Below are 18,593 nucleotides of genomic sequence, written 5' to 3'. Positions count from 1 at the left end.
TAAATGTAGACACGGACACAACACGGACCACCTTTACACCGTGTTAAAGGGTAACAGTCCGTATACCCATTTACCTTTGCCTGTTATGTCTTGGGAATAACAGCACACGTTCAGCTGCCAACCGTGGAGAAGTTATGTCTAACTTTTATATTCAACAACATTGTTGACAGGAAAAGGCTAGTCACTGTGACCCTTTTACCTGTGCTGGCCTCTGGTGATCTGGTCTATATGAATGTACCTGCCCATTGCCTGAACAAGTCAGATGCTGCCCATCACAGCGCACTGAGATCTGTCACTAATTGTAAAGCACTTACACATTACCAGTGTTTCCCCTACCATTGTCTTGGAGCGGCGCTGCACCCCGCCAAAGGAGTCCCGCGCCCCCCCTGAAATTCAAGGTGTTTAAAAAAATATATATATATCATATATATATTTTTATATATATATATATATATATATATATATATATATATATATATATATATATATAGCACCAAATTGCAACTAATCTATATCTACTGTCACTTTTCACATTGAACATGTGCTCTTTTATTAAATAAACTAAACGCTTTCACTTTAAGTTGTGAGTCTAGTGTTTTTGACCCTAAGAAACACTGATGCATTAATCAATAACAATAATCCACAGCTCCTCTCTCTGCTCCAGAGGATTTAAAAAAAAAAAATCCCAATATCCCCCCCCCAGGCAGCACCCCCTCAAAGCAGTAAACCTAGGGGAAACACTGCATTACTGTACATTGTATACCAAGGCAGGTTTGCCATCACTTACTGTAAAGAGGCACAGTCATTGGTACACGTTTATTTATAAAGCTTTGTTGGGTAAACTCCCGTATTATATCTGCTCTCTGATAACACAGAGAGTTGCAAGCAGCTATTGTCTGAGATCGCATGATGTAGTCTTGTTAGATGTGCCAAGAGCAAGGACTGTCTTAGGTAAGACAGCTTTTATGTGCGCAGCTCCACTGGCTTGGAACAGTCTACAGCTAGAATTGAAACTGAGCAATTTCATTCCTCTGCATGTTTTTAAAGCTAGTCAAAGTGAAATGCTCTTTGAAACTATGGGTACTTGTAAATGTCGATAAGTATGTAAATGTAGCCTGTAAATATGTCGTATGTTGTTTTATGTTTCATCTGGAACCTATTTGCTGCAGGTCTCCCTTGAAAAATAGATCTATGATCTCAATGGGACCGATCTGGTTAAATAAAGGTTTGAAATGAAAATTGTTTTTGTATAGACTGCTTCAGGTGCTGACCACTAAAACCAGAAAACCTAGCCAATGCTCAACTTTCTTAAATTTTTAAGCAGATGAAGATTGCCTGAACCCTACATTTAACAACATAACAGCACGATGTGTTATGGATTTAAAGGCCACAAACATAACATGTAGGCCAAATAAGACTTATTTCCCAGCTTCAAACAGGACTCTTTAAAAAGTTGAAATGCCTCTAAATGCCTCTATCATTGATACGACTCTTATTTACACATTGGTAGATAAAACATCACCACAACACAAACATACACTTTTTGGGATGGGGATGAAATAATCATTTAAGTGGCTATATTTGGTTGGAATGAACCCCTGTATAATCTTTACAGGGCAAACAATCACTCATACCTAAATTAAATAAAGTATTCTTTACTTGGTGTACAACATATCCAATCTCTTTAAAAATCTGTTTTCGTTCTCCCATCTGTAAAAGGAGGCTCTTTGTGCTTTTTAAGTCAACGGCAGCTACAAATGTGCAAAAGGTACAGTAAAGTATCGGTCTTTTGGTAAAACAAATATGATTACATTGTAATGTGATGATATACAAAAAGATTGTGTATGACAGTGTAAATATGCCATCACCAGAAGCCCTAACACAGAGCTTGTTTTGTATATACGCACAGATACGGTTGTATTCCTTGTCATGCCACTGAAGTCATCAAGTTTTCAGCCGCCGGGTAGTCTATGATCTGTTTTTCCGGCAGGGTATAGTCAGCATCCAGGTCTAGTGTGGGAATCATAGCTGTTTTAACTCTCTGAGGGTGAGAGAAAGCACTGTGTTAGAAACAAACCTTTCAGAAAATGTTTTTAAAGTACAAACGGAACAAAACAGTTTTTCTTATTTCTTGTATTCCCCAGCTTTGCACGAAACACACTGATATCTCCCGTTTGTTAGCCCCTGTTGTGACTGTATGAATGGCAATGTTTGTCTGTCGATCCATCACTTTGTTGGGGTCTTAATCTTATCAACTATTGGATAGATTGTAAAATATAAATATATGTGCTCAGGATGAATTGTTTTCATCACATTATTTAACTACACATTCCTTTGCATCTATGACATTCACATCTGCCTCAGCTACATTTCTTTGTTTTGTGTCACTTAACAGATGCTGAGATGGTGAGCTTCATACTTAAATCCACAGCACGTTAGCATTATACATGACGTTAGGCACTGCTGTGGGCCTTTAGAGCTTAATCTCACAGGCACAGGAGACTTTAAAAAGCTAAACATAAGCTTCCTTCATTTATCTGATAAGGACTTTCACTTACCTGAAGAAATGAGCCTTTGGTGCTGCAGATCTCATGAATGGCTCCAATTGGAATCCACACAATGGAGACCAGAGAGACCCCCCAGCCCACCCCTTCAGCCCACTTCGGGTAGATGTACGTCTCATAGTGAGCAGGAGTGTACTGGACAACGCTGGCGATCAGTATACACTATGAAGGGAAAAGGACAGTCTTAACAAATGTATTAAATAACCATCATTAATAATATTATTGCACAGATAATCTTCTTTAACCCTCACCAGCACCAATACCGGGCAGAGCAGCCCCCAGCAGACACGAAAGTAGATGTTTGCAGTTTTTCCCAGCATCCTCGTGATCATCAAGCAGATACGTGGGACACCTGATGGGAGAGGCTGATTAAACACTTGAGAGAGAACCAGTAATTTAGATTTCTTCCTGTTGTGAATATATGTAAGAATTCAGTTGAATAAATATCCAGCAAAAGCAGATTCTGGTAGCGTCTGCTTTTGACCAAATAACGCAATCTTACCAAAGATCCAGCAGACAGCGACAACTTCGAAGAAAGCCAAGAACACGAGGGAGACCACGGCCGTGTAGTGGTCCATCAGCTGAAACACGTAGATACCTCCCTGTGCAGGTAGGACAAGAGGAAGAGGAAGACAAACATGACCAACCCATACCATGACTAGGCTACCACACATCCTCAGAGATGTTTCTCTGAGACGTAAAAGAGTTTAGCTGTCACAGACGGTACCTGGGTCACATGAGGAATCCCCAGGGCGAAGCCAACGATGCACACAGCCAGGGTCAGCAGCTCTTCTCTCTTTATGAAACGCAGAACTTGGGGGCCAAACTCGTCTTTTATGAACGTGATGGCTACCTCAGCTGTGGCGAACTGTGGCACACAAAAAAGCACAAACTGCGTTTTAAAATAGTAATGAAAATGACTGTGTCAAAAGTGGTTTCCGCTTGATTTGTTTTGGCTTTAATTCATTCTAGCACTTATTTTTAGGATGCAATTAGGAGTCTGTGCAAAGACCTGTGTAGCCACAAAAGAGATTAGTGCGAGAAAGGAATACAAATAATTGTTTAGCATATAAAAAGATATCAATCACCTAAAGATTGCAGATTATACTTGAACCAATATGTAGATTGACCATTTTAAATAAATACACTTGAATACAAGAGGCTGTGGCTCAGTGGAAAGTGTGCTGGACTTGGAATCAGGGGGTAACAAGTTCGAGTCCCACTGCAGTCAGCATGTCGTTGTGTCCCTGGGCAAGACACTTCACCCCAAATCTCTCCTGTGGGGATTGTCCACAGTACTGAATGTATGTTAGTCGCTTTGAATAAAAGCGTCTAACAAATGACATGTAATGTAATACACCTTCAAATTGTAAGTGGTTATTTTTTTCCATGTCAATGGCCAAAAGGTGGACACAGTTGGGTTAACAGGCAGAGAGAAATAGTCAACCTGAATGTGCACAGTTGTAGAAACCGGGGATACATCTTTTGTCATTTTTATGAAGACATGAGTTGAGTAACGTAAAACCGTTTTGCGCTATTTCCCCATATCTGCCTGCTTCCTTAAAAACTAAAGTCGGGCCACTGTGTTTATATGAGTGTGTGAGAGATGCTCACCTGGCTGTCCAGGCCCAGACACAGCAGCATGAAGAAGAAGAGAGGAGCCCACAGCTGATGGACGGGCATCGTGGAGAGGACTTCAGGGTACACAACAAACACCAAGCCAGGACCTGAGACATCACACAGTACAGGAGTTGTTAGTAAGCCGAGATGCACATTTAAACAAATATACCCAAATTCAGCTAGGTTCATGAACCTGTGGTTAAACTTAAACTCAGCTATTTTAAAGTTACTGGTTGAAAGGCTACTGGGATGTTGCAAGACTAGTTCATTCAGTCTCTGCGCCCGGCATGAGGAGTTAAAGAGCACCTTGGTGTACTATTTAATTGAAGGACAAGACCAAACAACACTTTTTTTTTTACACGCTATGGTCATAAAAAATGAATGATGGTGTGAGTTACGGCTACTAAAGGAAGACAGAGTGCATAACCCTGTTTGACTTGTTGACTTGTATAGCAAGTTGTACATTTAAACACGATGCAATGTCAGTGTTGTATCGTGATTGCAGGTTAAAATCCTTTACATGCATTGAAGAAGGTCCTAAACTCAAACACTAAAAGGGTTTAGAGGCATTGCTTTTCTTAGGAGGAGGAATATAGAAAATGCATTGGTTGGCCCACCCTGTCTACACACACACACAAATTATATACTTTTAAGATTACTCAAAACATATTTACAGGAAGATCAGATCAGGTAGTCATTCCAGAGAGCAGTTTTACATTGTTTTGATGGCCTCAGGCCCTGACTAAACCCCTCTGATGTTATCTGAAGACTTGGTTATTGAAGCAAAACAACCTCCCATTTTAGTCAGGGAGTTGTTTTAGTCAGTATGGGAAGGGGAGTCTAGTTTTACAGTTATTGTAAGAGTGAATTAAACAAGAAAGAGAATCACATATCCTCACTTTTAGTCACTATTCTGGGTCAATCTCAATAACATTGGATATAGAATTCCCAAAATGCAGCCTTAACATGTATTCATTACACACATCAAGTTTCTATTGCAGTACTTGCATTATAGGAGTTGTTTTTATTAAAGACAGTATACAGCAGCCTGAGAAGTACTCCCAGACCTGAAGATGTGTAAAATGAGCTCCATAAGTAAAATCTGTAGAGTAGGCCTACTGCTTTAAGAAATTGTAAACTTCCACTAATGGCGCATTTCTACTAAAGCGCAGTTTAAGCATGCCGTGCCCGGCCCGTTTTTGGTTGTGTTTCCACTTGGCGTAGTTCCGGCTAGCGGATACTTTTTCACAGTTTTCTGGCTCTCCAAAACCGAGGTTCTTTCCGGGCCGACAACCGGCTGAGTATGCTAAACTAGTGAGAGAATCGCTGGCAACTACTACAAGATGAACATATTTTACCGTTATTTAATTGTAATGCACGTTTCAAAATGATGCCGAAGTAACAACATACTGATACCGGTTAGTAAAAACCATGAATTAATGAACAAGTCTGCAGACAAGACGGCAGGCGAAAACCTTTTAAAATGCGTCTTTTCTGAATGGAGATCGGCTAAGCTAACGTTGTCTATATGCTCCGACCGTCCACACTCACAACAACGGCCTATACAGACATAAATAAACCAGCGACTGTATTCGCCATGACACAGACAGTCTGTGGTTTGTACTTGTTTAACTTTTGTATATTTTCTGAACAGATATGAGGAACTGTGAGCTCTGAGTGCTAACAGCAAACGGCTGATGTTGTTTTTCTGTGGTTCGCATTGAAGATGACATCACGGCACTGCGTTACTATAGTTACTACTCCAGTTCCTAAACTGTAATGGAAAACGCAGCATAAATGTCCCCGTATGACCTGCCTACTTTAAATATGCACAGCAGATGTGCACGTCTTGAAATCTGTGGCTTGTTTCTCCGTGAAAGGGAGGGCAGAAAGGATCCCAGGAGGATGAAAGGAAAACAGAGGCTGGGATATATTTGTTTGTCCCTCTCTATTTCTGTTACACTCTGACGTCTTAGTTACATTTAGCCCATGATAAAACAAAGCTTTAAAACTGTGGTGCCATTTTCTTTACGGGCTTTGTGCTTACCATCTGTTGCTATGTTGTCCACCGGGAGGTTATGTATATGAGCCATGTAGCCAATAGCTGAGAAGATCACAAACCCAGCCAGGATACTAGTGAAGAAGTTGGTAAACGATACAATCAAAGCATCCCTGGGAAAAAAGGAGGACAAAATAAATAATGTAAGCGTGCTCTATAAGTCATGTTTATTCTTGTTAAATTTTATTTCAATCATTCAGTTTTATTTTAAATATGCTCTCCTTTTCCAAAACGTTGCTTACTTCCATCGGCTACCAAGATTAATTTCCCTGTCGCTCACTATCCTTCCCGCATGCTAAGTGTATTTAGTTTTCAGTCAGTCAAGTTGAAAAACACTACATTTTAATGAATATCCCACATCTTTTATAATGTCTCAACACCTAACATTATACTGTATGTCACTAAGTTCTTAACCCTCCGGTATCATTCGATTGGACTATGCAAATTAGTCATTCGAGACAAAAATGTCCACTGCAAAAGACTTTGATAAAAACATTATATTAAAAGGTTTTTTTCACAACGTTTTTGGGTTCAATCTTTAAAGCAACTTCCGCCCTAATAGAAAATACCAAAAATGTAATCATTTTCAGGATTTTAATCCTTTAAATGCCATTTTGAATACATGAAACCGCAGTTTTTTTTCATGATGAAAACAGAGAAAAGATTTTATTTTCCAAAAATACATATCTGGTGACATGACATTTTTGTCCCGAATGACTAATGTGTGAGTTTTTTGTTTAATCTGATTTTGTGCAAAAACTAATAATCAATCAAAATCAATGTTGTTGCTAATCTTTGACATATCCAAGACTGTGATAAAAAAAAAAAGCCGACCCCCCCAACATTTATTATATCGAAAATAACTGCCTTTTTGTGCATGTTTTTCATAGAAAACGCAAATTCATGTTTTCAAACTGGCAGTTCAAGGGTTAAAATCATGAACATAATTTAACATTTGGTATTTTTTATCAGGACTGAAGTTGATTGAAAGATTTAACCCCAAAAAGTTAAAAAAAATATTAATCTGTTGTCATTTTAGAGCAGTCTTTGGAAGTGGACATTTTTGTCCTGAATGACTAATGTGTGACTTTTTTGTTCAATCTGATTTTTTGCAAAAACTAAAAATGCAAAAAAATCAATTTTGCTGCTAATCTTGGAAAATAACTAATTTTCTCTGTTTTCATCATGAAAAAAAACAGCGGTTTCATGTATTCAAAATGGCCTTTAAAAGGTTAAAATCCTGAAAATGATTACATTTTTGGTATTTTCTATTAGGGCGGAAATTGCTTTAAAGATTTAACCCAAAAAAGTTGTGGAAAAAACCTTTTAATATAATGTTTTTATCAAAGTATTTTGCAGTGGACATTTTTGTCTCGAATGAATAATTTGCGTAGTCGATTTGTTACACAGTGAATTAAAGACCGATTTGAAAAATTTAAATTGGAATTCCAAAAAAGATCGAGAAAATAGCCTCGTCACAAAAAATCAGGCCATTTGCACCAACACAACCAAAGTTATTGCAAAATGAAAAGTGAAAAATGACCCATATGGACAAAAACGTCCACCGTGATACCGGAGGGTTGAGTTGCTGCTCATCCTTATAAGCCATGGTTGTGCACTTACCTACACATTTGTCTTTATTTTGAGTATAGTACAACTAATGTGTGCTTTTCTTCTCAACATTTAATAAGTTAGTTTATTCTTTATTATTGCATGCCTTTTTTTTTCCCCCGCTATGACACTTTTTGTTGTAACACTGTACATGTCCCTGCTGTTGGACTAATAAAGGATTTCTGATTCTGATTTTGCCAGTTTCTCTGGTTACATATTGTCAAGCAGACAGCTCTTCTGGTGTTTCATTATTTGTTTTTGTTCTGGACTTTCCTAGTTTCACCTCAATCTTGTCCTTGCCTGATGTTCAGTCTGAACTTGTCTGATCTTGCAATTGAGTCCTTGAGCCAGTTCAAATCCTCCAGTTTTAAGTCAGTACAGTTTACAGTAACTTAGAAACTCAGGAGGTTTGTGTGTTGGATTAACAAGCTCACTGTTTGGCAGTGAAAACTCAAATTGTCTCAGCAGGTGTGTTTTTTTTACATCCCACAGAGAAGCTTTAGCCTTCATATACTGTATAAAAACAATCTTCTTGTTTAATGAGACTCAGTCTAGTATAGCCTCATACTTTCTCAATGTCTCTCTGGTGAACTTTGTGGCTTGTAGTGAGTCTAGCAGCTCTCAGCTCACAGCATATTGCTGAGTTTATAGTGGGAGGTCCTGAAATTATTTGTGAAAAGCGGTAAATATTTATTGCATGTATTTTCTGTTGTATCTTTGGAAGTGTGTGATGATTTCCTTATATGTAAACTGCGAGCATTAAAAACAGACACAAATCTTCAGAGGATATACATAGTCAGAGACACAGAACAGCTTTTACAAACAAACATAGTGTTTACCTGAGGATGTTGTTGTTGAACTTGTTGTAACTAGCCATTGAAATCATGGAGCCAAATGCTATTCCGATGGAGTTAAACACCTGGGCCGCTGCATTTACCCAAACCTTTGGTAAAGAGAAAGAGGAGCACGAGGATTAACTTCTGGGTAGTTTCATTTAATACTTTTAATAAAGTTCCTAGATAACAGTGTTTGAGGCGTTTCAAGAACAACTTGTTGTACAAGTCTGATTGCATATTTAGTTCAAAGGAATGAGCGTGAGAAATCCAAGATTGGAAGTCATGCTTTCACCTCAGTAAGTATCAAGCTTAATTGTTCATGTTGTTTTGTAAGGGACAAGAAAGAGCACGTTTTTCTCTGAATCTAGTTTAGCTTTGCATAAAATGTTATTCTGTCCCTGAAATCTTTAAAGCAAATTATTAATTTTCCAATAAATCCTGGGACATACTTAAGATGTTTATTGAGTTAACCTCTTTAACAAACTCTTCCCTCTCACACTTTCTGGCTCTGGAGGCTGTGGCTCAGTGAGAGTGTGCGCTGAATTTAGTGCGCTGAACTTTAAATCAGGGGATAGCAAGTTTGAGTCCCACTGCAGTCAGCATTTCTTTGTGTCCCTGGGCAAGACACTTCACCCCAAATTGCTCCTGTGGGGATTTTCCAAAGTACTGCATGTATGTAAGTCGCTTTGGATAAAAGCGTCTAACATGTGACATGTAATGTAATGTAATGTAGATAAGCTTGAGGCTAGAGCAAACACAAGAAAAAAGCTTAATGGAATTCAATATAATTCCTCATTCTCTGACATAAACAGTAAAGATATATTTGATCCAACAAATAATTATAATTCATTTAATTTGAAAACCAAAAGTTGATTTCAATGATGTGATGCCAATGTGTAACCAAAGTCTTACAGTTCATATTACTTTTTTCACTCATTCATTAACAGTCTCACCTTCACTTCAAACAGTTTGTCCCAGACGGGTGTCACAAAGTAGAGGATGCCGTTCTTGGCTCCAGGGAGCTGCACATTGTTTATGAGCAGGGCAAACAGAATGAAGTACGGGAAAACAGCGGTGAAATACACGACCTGTGGGACACAAACAGAAAGAAGCAGACATTGATGGATGTGTTGGTTTGTGTTGTGTAGGCGGCGTAGCAACAGTTAGTTACTGAGGCTCTTTTACACTGACATACTAAGGAAAAGGTGCACACAAATTTGTATAGTTAAACACTAACAAGCATGTTATTTTTAATTAAATTCTGAAAACACATAATAACTAAGCCTATGAACAACAGACAACATATCCCTTTAATCAGCATGAAAATGAACACCTTTCCTATAAACCTCATTATCTATGCGTCAAAATTTTCTGAATTATAATCATAAATTGTGATAAAATATCAGAAGGACAGAAAGTTATCAAACAATTACAAATACAATTGACACAGGCACAACATTAGGAATAATTACCAATGTGCATGAGTAAATGTTCTGACCTTGCCTGTCGATTTGACTCCTTTAAATATGCACAAATACACAATGACCCAGGAAAGAATGAGAAAGCCAAAGAGCTCCCAGCGCACTCCGCCACTTTCCTCAATGCCATTCGTTTTCTGCAAAAGTCTTTGACTGGAAGAGAAAGACGAGAATAATGGATAAATGTGAAAATACAAACAGAAAGTCATTCCCATATTGTATCCTAGAAGCCCCTGAAAACATAAATCTAAAAAAAGGTAAACTATAGTTAAAGTTAGGAAACCGTAACCCTTCATTAGGACTTAAGCTGCATACAAACCAAAAACTATCAATGAAATGTCGTTGCTGAATCCTGATTGGTGTAGAAACGTTAGCAATGTTTTTCCATCTAAGCACCACAAACTATACACCAGTGAAGAGCACAGACAAAAACAACTCATATTGCTCCACAGTAATACTATATTTAACAATATATTCAACTTTTGAAAGAACATCCATAACATTAATCTGGCTGCAACTTACAAACTATGTATCCAATATATCATATTCCAATTGTATATAGACTCTTATTGCACTATTTCAAAATGTGTTTTGTATTTACTTGCACTATTTTTTCAGTTTTATTGTGTTACACTGTTGGAGGAGCCTGTGACCTAATATTATTCTTCGACATAACTACACTGTAGCTATGTACATAATGACAAATAAAAGCCTTGAACCTTGAATGATGTCCTCTATGGATATAGTGAATTTATTAAAATGTCTGTAATAAGTCATCTCTGAGAAGCTTTTTTTCATATCCCTTTTGCTCAATTTCTATTTTTACTCTACTTACTTGCTGTTTTTAAAATAGATATTTCTCTGTATTGTTGTCAACCATTTTAAATGAATTCAGTCATTATTACATCATGTTACTGTATGTGGTCAGCCTGTGTGTTTGTCTTTGGACATATGAACGGGTTTCCTTGTTTTATTCATGATTGACAACCAATAAAACGTTTTTTAGGGGCCCTCTATGAAAATCATCTAGAAACGGCTATTTCCTCCAGTGCATGTTAAAAAAACAGCTTGAGTATTGCAACACATACTGTTAATATAATAATATATATTAAATAAGGTATATTTCTCACTCGAAGAACTGCTGGCTGGCAGACTGCAGGTGGCTGATGTTGCCGGGGAAACCACTGGAACAGTTTTCGACAACGTTCCAGGTGTTGTTGCAGGAAGTCCAGGGCAGCGTCGCCCCGAACGAGTTGAAGAAATAAAACAGTGCCCAGCTCATGAGCACATTGTAGTAGGTGCAGAACACAAAGGAAATGACAACTGTGGCCAGACCAACACCTGCAGAGTGACACGTATGGAGGGGACACAAAGTGAGACACGACTCGGCAGAAATAAGAACAGATGTGGGGGAACATGTGTACACTTTACTTCCTAAAACTGCTAAGCAATCTCTGCCATAGGGTCAATAATTTGGGTCAAGGGTTAAAGTTTTGGGTTCAGTCTATGTAGGCTACTGCGGGTTCATCTCTGGTTATGATGGCAAAGATGGAGTCAAGCAAACTCGAATAAAAGGGATTCCTGGAGCCATGGATTAGAAATTCCCTGGTCTGATCCTACCCTGTGAGTATAACAGGCTCTTGATCAAATGGGTAAAAGTGGGATCAAAGTCCGGCAACAGATGTAAATTATTCAGTCTTGTAACATCTGTGGTTCTGAGCTGTGTGTCAGATTTCAGTTTGCTCTGTGTCTTTGTGTCTGTGTATACACAGCTTTCAGAGCAATGACTCAGCTAAAGAGCCCGGCTTCTAGGGCCGGTAGAGGCTACTTATTTTGGTCAAAGAGATGTCAGTGGGCCGTGGACAGTTATAATTATCCTGAACCATTTTAAACACAGGAAAGGCATTGATTATCCTGTTTAGGTCACTTTTTTTATGTTTCTGTCAAACTTACATTTCTGGAAATATAGCTATTTTTACGAAAACACTTTTTTTCTTGTGTCAATAATTCTGATATTACCGGTACTGATACTACTCTTCGCTGCGGATTAGCTTAGCTAAGACTCGAAAATGCCAGGTTTGTTGTTTTTCCAAAGATCTTACTATGTCCTTTAAAATCTTGCTTATCTCCATGTTTTATCTCCTGGTCCTAGTAAAGAGAAAGTTGCACAAACCCTCTGGCACAGGGAATGGTCATTTTTTTATTTCATGTTTAGGTTTGAGCCACTTGTTGTTTCCCCTGCAGACTTCATGCTAAGTTTATCTGGCTGCTAGACGCGGCTTCAAATAAACTTTGCTGGGGTAAACTCTCATTTAACTCTCATCAAAAAGCGCATTACATTTTTTTCAAACTAATTAACTATTATTACTGTATCATGTTATCATGACCTTCATTGTTATCTTTGTCATTTGGAACTTCTAGGGATTTCCCCCCGACTGATCTCAACACTGTCTAATGTTAAAATGTCTCTCTGTTTTCCAGCAGTATATAAAAACAATGTTTCTACAGGTTGTAGACTGGAATGCCATGCTCCACTGAATGCAGTGTCAATATTTAGTAAAATAGTAAGAGAGGTGGCTGAAAAACCACTCTGTGTCATCATAATGAAAGAACCAAAGGAAACCCCCTGAGCTCTGGTAGCAGCTACATCCACTGCGCATGGTTTATGTTAAGCGCTCCTTCCTTTGTTATTGCCTTTGGCCTATCTCACTTTAGCATCCAGCTTTCATGGCTGACTGCTCCACTGGTACACCAGACACCCTCTAAGTGGTGAAGTCATTTAAAACTAAAATCAGTGTTCTGAACTCCAAAACAAGGCAGATATAAAAACAAATAGAGGCAATATGAAGGAGCTGTCCTCAATGAATATTACCCTGTGATTCCTCACCTGTCCACTAAATGCCCTCACTTAGTACTACCAAAGTTGAGTCAGGAAATGTAAACAACTTGTAATGCTGCGATCAGGCATAAGTCAGTAAATAAGACATTTTTGCTGATTTGTGATAGATATTTCTAAGCATCTAAATCACGGATCACAGGTAAATCACAGCAAACTGCAGTGAGGTGCAAATGGAAATCAATTCAAAGAACATACAGGGGGAAAAAACTACCTGCTTTTGGCCCCTGTTAAGCACAGAGCATTAACCAGGAAGAAATGAGCGATAAATCAAGTGAGGACCCAAACGTTTTGATCGGGTAGACAATCTCTGTCATTAAGGAGATAAGAAAACCATCGAGAACATTTGAGTTAGAACAAGATATACAGCATTTTCAATTTACACCCAAGTGTTGTTTGTTGATGGCTGGGCTCTTGTTTTATCTGCCCCTTCTCTCTGGGTCCACACATTTCACTTCATTCAAATGTTTGGTTTAAAATGTTGCCTATACAATCCGGCGTGAATGATTTTAAACTTTTGATAGTAACAACTCTTCATTCTGATGCACATGATTTGCCCGATTATCCAAATTTGTTTCAAAAACGTATTCAATGACCCACATTTCATTTTCATTCAGATAAATAAATGTTCATTCAATGCCAGAGGATGTACAATTACAATTTGAAGATAAAGAAATAGACAGGGATTACAGCAGTGATTGAAATGTTCTCAAGACAAGTTCCCATCCATCAACATGTGAAAAAGATTCATTTAACAGACAGAACATATTCTAAAATAATAGAAAGCACTCCAAAGATGTAGCACTGCCCTCTACACTGATGAGTGATGACTTATTAAAACAACTGTTTTTGTATAAAAGGTTAGTCCGGATTTTTATCCAGATCTGCATTTAATATGAGATCAGTTTGGGATGTGCAAAGTACTTTTCATTAGTATAGAATAAAAGTATGTCATAAAAACGTTTATTTAAAAGTTTCCTTCTTGACACATGACCTTATTTTTTCTTAATGAAATCTGGTTTGTTTCTGAGATATCCAAACAAACGGACCCACATTACAGACCAAAGACATGACCTCATTGACAGACACAAACTATCACCTGCAGTTTCCAAACTACTCTCATATGTGAAGTTTAATCGATATCAAACTACTGAAACAGCCCATCTTAGCATCAAATGTAATCTTTTACTGGCGTCTGTTAAGTTTGGTTGTAACCTGATCTTCCTTTAAAGCTTTTTTCTTCAGGTGAGAATATGAGAAAGAACCCAGGTGTGCCCAGGATAACGAAACAGAAATCCACCCACTACTATGAACAGGAAGTCAATTATCATTTTATGTAATGTAGGCTCTGCCAGACACACCGATGTTAAACTCTTTTCTCTTTGTTGAAATACTTAATTGATCAACAGGGATTTCTAGGACCTCTGATTGATCATTTACTTTTTGGGCTTTAATTTGCTTAACGATAGGTTGCAGTAAAATAAATTGCATACCAACTGATGTGACCTGCTCCATCGAAATCAGTCGCATTGACCCGAAGACACATTTTGAGTTGTATACACTGCTGGAAAGAGGATATTCCTAGCTTTCTAATGATATCTGGATTGTTTTTGTACTCCAAATATTAAGCAAAATATGTCACATTATATAATGATCTTCACCGAGTCATAATTTTGAGAAAAAGGCCTTCAAAGTTTCCTCTTCTCTGGAATCAATCGATCTGATTGATTATTAGCGGAGCAAATTATCAAAATACTACAGAGGGAAGATATTTTCGTTTGGTTTACTGGTCTGGGGGAAGCTTGCGAGTGTGTGTGTATGTAATGCGTGTGTGTGTGTGTGTGTTTGTGTAATTTTACGTTTGTGTGTATTGTGTGTGTTTCCCGGGGAAAACCCTCACGAGGAACACCGGCTGTTGTTATGCCTGCTGTGACCTCAAGTTACTCCGTTCTCCGCTTGTAATTATGCCGTTACAAGCTTCAAAGTTGTATTTATCATCTGAATATGCCAAAACAAGTTTAATATTCTGAGAGCCAAGACTTTGTTTATTTAAAATCAAACTAAACACCCGAACCCCGACAAACAATGTTTTTACACAAATCCACGTTTATTTTGAAATGTTGCGACTTCCGACTGATTTCGATAGAGCGGTCACTATTCAATGCATGCAGATAATAAAAACAAGGAACAATCATTCCCTTAAATTGATTTTCCAATTATTCTTCCTCTGGCTACAGTATTCTAACTTTGCCTAAAAAAGTGGCTGATATTATCTGAGTACACAGAGGTTTTATGAAGGTAAGAGAGGATTATTTTATTTAAAAGTCCAACACTGGGTACAAACAAATATGTAAAGTATTTGCTGAACAGACTTTAATAGCAAAGTCTATTTGCAAGACTGTCCCCAAATATGTGAAACTGAAGGGAAACCATCTTGTGTTCATCCCCTCACATGAGAGGAGCCTTTGGCCTGGAGAGTCACTCACCTTTCAACAAGGGGCAGATTCTGGCGAGAGCATGCACTGGCCCTAATCGAGTGTACTGCCCAATAGAAAACTCCATGAAGAGCAGAGGAAGGCCACACAGGAGCACCATGGTAAGATAAGGGAACAAGAAGGCACCTGCAAAAGAAAGGAAAACTATTTAAAGTATTTACGATTTGCATAATGCAAGACATGCCGTTTAGATGTAGCATTCTGCACTGAGTTGAATACTGTTTTTGAAAAAAGAACATTCACTGAGTGACAAGTTTCTGCTTAACAAATGATTCTTTAAAGATGTAAATATTTAATCATAAAAAATACATCCGTAGCTGTTTCTCCTCAGGTAGAATACTAGCACATATATGTAAGTAACTATTATTAATACAGTATGTCTTAATTGGAAGTTGCAGGATAAGTGATTTACACTCATGCCTTTAGATTAACTACAAAGCTCACGTCAATTCAGTGAAAATAAAAGGTGAGCGCTGAAGCTCGTTTAATCACAGCCACATGCTGAGACGAATTGTGCTGAGTCATCCTAGCTCGCAATAGATGAGAGACAACATTTACTTTATAATGTTTCTGTAGAGTGATTGTTATTAAACATACAGTTATCAAATATGTAGTGTGTTCTTAATCAATTATTTGAAGAGAATTTTTTTTACCTCAGTTTTAAAAACGAGACCTGTTTCATAAGTTTGAATATTTCCCACGGTCCAAAACAAGGCAGGGACTATTTTTTATCAAATGGTGTGAACGTACATGTGAGATCTAACGCATACTTGCCACCCTGTACAGAGTTGCCTGGCCAGTAAATTATTGGGACCACTACCGCCCTCTAAACAAAGTTGTTTTTCTATACAGAATGGATGAAAGGCTGGTTGGATGACAAATGACTTAAAACACAAATTCAATAAAGGATACGAATGATAAACAGATATGCTTCAAAAATGCTGTTTAACTTGTTTAAACCCTAATGACTGAGCTTGTCATGTAACTCATATGAATCACTCTGCATGTGACTGCATGTGAGGAGTCTGTACATTTATACACAAAAAGCTATAAACATTTTTAGTCTGAATAATAAATAACATGATCTTTAAAGGAGCATTTTAGACATTATTGGTACATCACACATCATCGTGATCAATTACATTTGAATGCAAAGACAATGGTTTGTAGTTTGTACTAACTTTCCTATATGTGTTCATGTAAATTGTATGTATGTAATCTGTAGGCTAACTCATCCCTAAAGTCCCCCAAAATAAAATGGGTGAGGCTGCTTTTATCCACTCCGCTCCCAAACTGTGGAACACCTTACCACACATGTGTTAAACTCAAGGCCGGGGGCCAAATCAGGCCCTTGGTGGATTTAATTTGTATAGGCAATAATTTAAGCTTTGTTAGTTCCAGGTTTAATATGTGCAATAAGTTCATTTCAATAAGTTTTGCAATAAACATTGAACCAGTCCGGCCCTTGACTAGTACCCATTTTTTTTTATTTTGGCCCACTGTGTATTTGAGTTTGACACCCCTGCTCTACCAGGAAACATCAGAGAGGCCAAGTCAGTGCATGACATAGGTTTTTATTAGCAACCCCCCACTTTAAATGTTCTTTTATTCTTTATTATTTACCTACTTTTATATTGTTTTATTTATTTTATAGGTTTTAATCTTTTCATTTGTATTTCTGTTGTACCTATATGTTCACTTTGTTTTATGGGGTTTTATATTATATGTTATATGTTATATTGTTGCATCGACTCTGTTGCCTTGTGTCTTATCTGTCAGAGAGAAACCATTATTTATTTTAATTGTATTTGTATTATAATACATTTTACCTACTTGTGTCTATTAACCTGATAAAATACATTTGCAATACACCTGAAACCATCAGTCAGACCATCTTCCATGCTACACCATTGACCCTTTAACCCTGTAAGACCCCCGGTTGTTATTTACAACATTAGAAAGCCTCACCTCCGCCGCTCCGGTAGCACAGGTAGGGGAACCTCCAGATGTTGCCCAGACCCACAGCGTACCCCACGGACGCCAGGATGAACTCCATCCGGTTGTTCCATGTGGGTCTTTGCGCCTCTGCACTCTCCTTGCCAGTTACTTTGAAATCCAAGGGCTTTAGAGCAAAATCTCTCTCATCAGAGCCGGGGATCTTTAAATGTTCTGCACCGAGATCCATCGTGGCTAATTAGTGATGAGAGAAATAGTAGCGAATCACTGACTGCTAGACGGACATCCGAAAAATCGAGACAAATTGTTTCCGTTAAATAACCCAGGTGTCAAGTTTCCCAAGGGAAAAAAAATCTATGGTGGTCTATTCAGAACATGAGGTCTCTTAACGTATGGCTACTTAATAATGAGGCGTAATTTTCAATGAATGCCTAAAACATGCGCGAGAATAAGGGTAGCCTTAAACACAAAGACCGGCAACATGCACGTGTAAAGCCCACCACGTTTGTTCCTCATGCACAGACTTGTCTTATGTGACATACTGTTAGTGCATATGTCTTTTTCCATCCTTGTTGCTCTGGCTACTGTTAAGTAAACCGGTTTAAGGCACGCCTCTTTTCAAAATAAAAGCCTTGCTGCAAAAGGCAGTAGTGTTTGGGCCACAGTTCAGTTACTGTTATTATCATCTTAAAGAGGGGAGTGATACTCTCATCAAATTAAATAATAAAAAGTCATATTAAGCCAGAGTGTCTGTTGTTTCTGACTTTCATGAAATACATTTTTTTTTAAATATGCTCTGTAGGGCCCTATGAAGCAGGACTTGATCTATTTAAGGGAGGGGGGGGGTTACTTTAACAAATGATGTTACTAAAACAATTACAAACAACAACAAAAAGAAATAAAAACAACGTTTGGCTGCAGAAATAATAATAATAATTATTATTATTATCCCAAATGCATTTAGATTAATGGTTAAGTAAGTGACTAAACACAAATTGTAACTAGGTAATTGACACGTAAATTAAAAACAAACAAAAAATGATGGTATTTTATGTTTATCTTTTTGTATGCTATGCCT

At 37.9% G+C, this 18,593-nt stretch overlaps 1 protein-coding gene across 1 annotated transcript; it reads right to left on the bottom strand.

Moving 5' to 3' along the window:
* Nucleotides 1-462: 462 nt before the first annotated feature.
* LOC307042348 (sodium- and chloride-dependent GABA transporter 1) lies at nucleotides 463-18,061 on the bottom strand. The gene is made up of 13 exons (XM_079686193.1): nucleotides 17,528-18,061; nucleotides 15,551-15,685; nucleotides 11,299-11,509; nucleotides 10,189-10,321; nucleotides 9,644-9,778; nucleotides 8,694-8,797; nucleotides 6,232-6,356; nucleotides 4,179-4,291; nucleotides 3,292-3,432; nucleotides 3,067-3,166; nucleotides 2,816-2,916; nucleotides 2,559-2,726; nucleotides 463-2,041 (listed from the first exon to the last, which is right to left on the bottom strand). The coding sequence occupies exons 1-13, from the start codon at nucleotides 17,742-17,744 to the stop codon at nucleotides 1,928-1,930; spliced, it is 1,797 nt and encodes a 598-aa protein (XP_079542319.1). The 5' UTR covers nucleotides 17,745-18,061; the 3' UTR covers nucleotides 463-1,927.
* Between the last annotated feature and the right edge of the window lie 532 nt (nucleotides 18,062-18,593).

The sequence above is a fragment of the Notothenia rossii genome, assembly GCF_949606895.1.
Source record: "Notothenia rossii genome assembly, chromosome: 6".
Lineage (NCBI taxonomy): Eukaryota > Metazoa > Chordata > Actinopteri > Perciformes > Nototheniidae > Notothenia > Notothenia rossii.
Note: the sequence above shows the minus strand (reverse complement) of the source record. Positions and strands in the feature narration are given on the sequence as shown.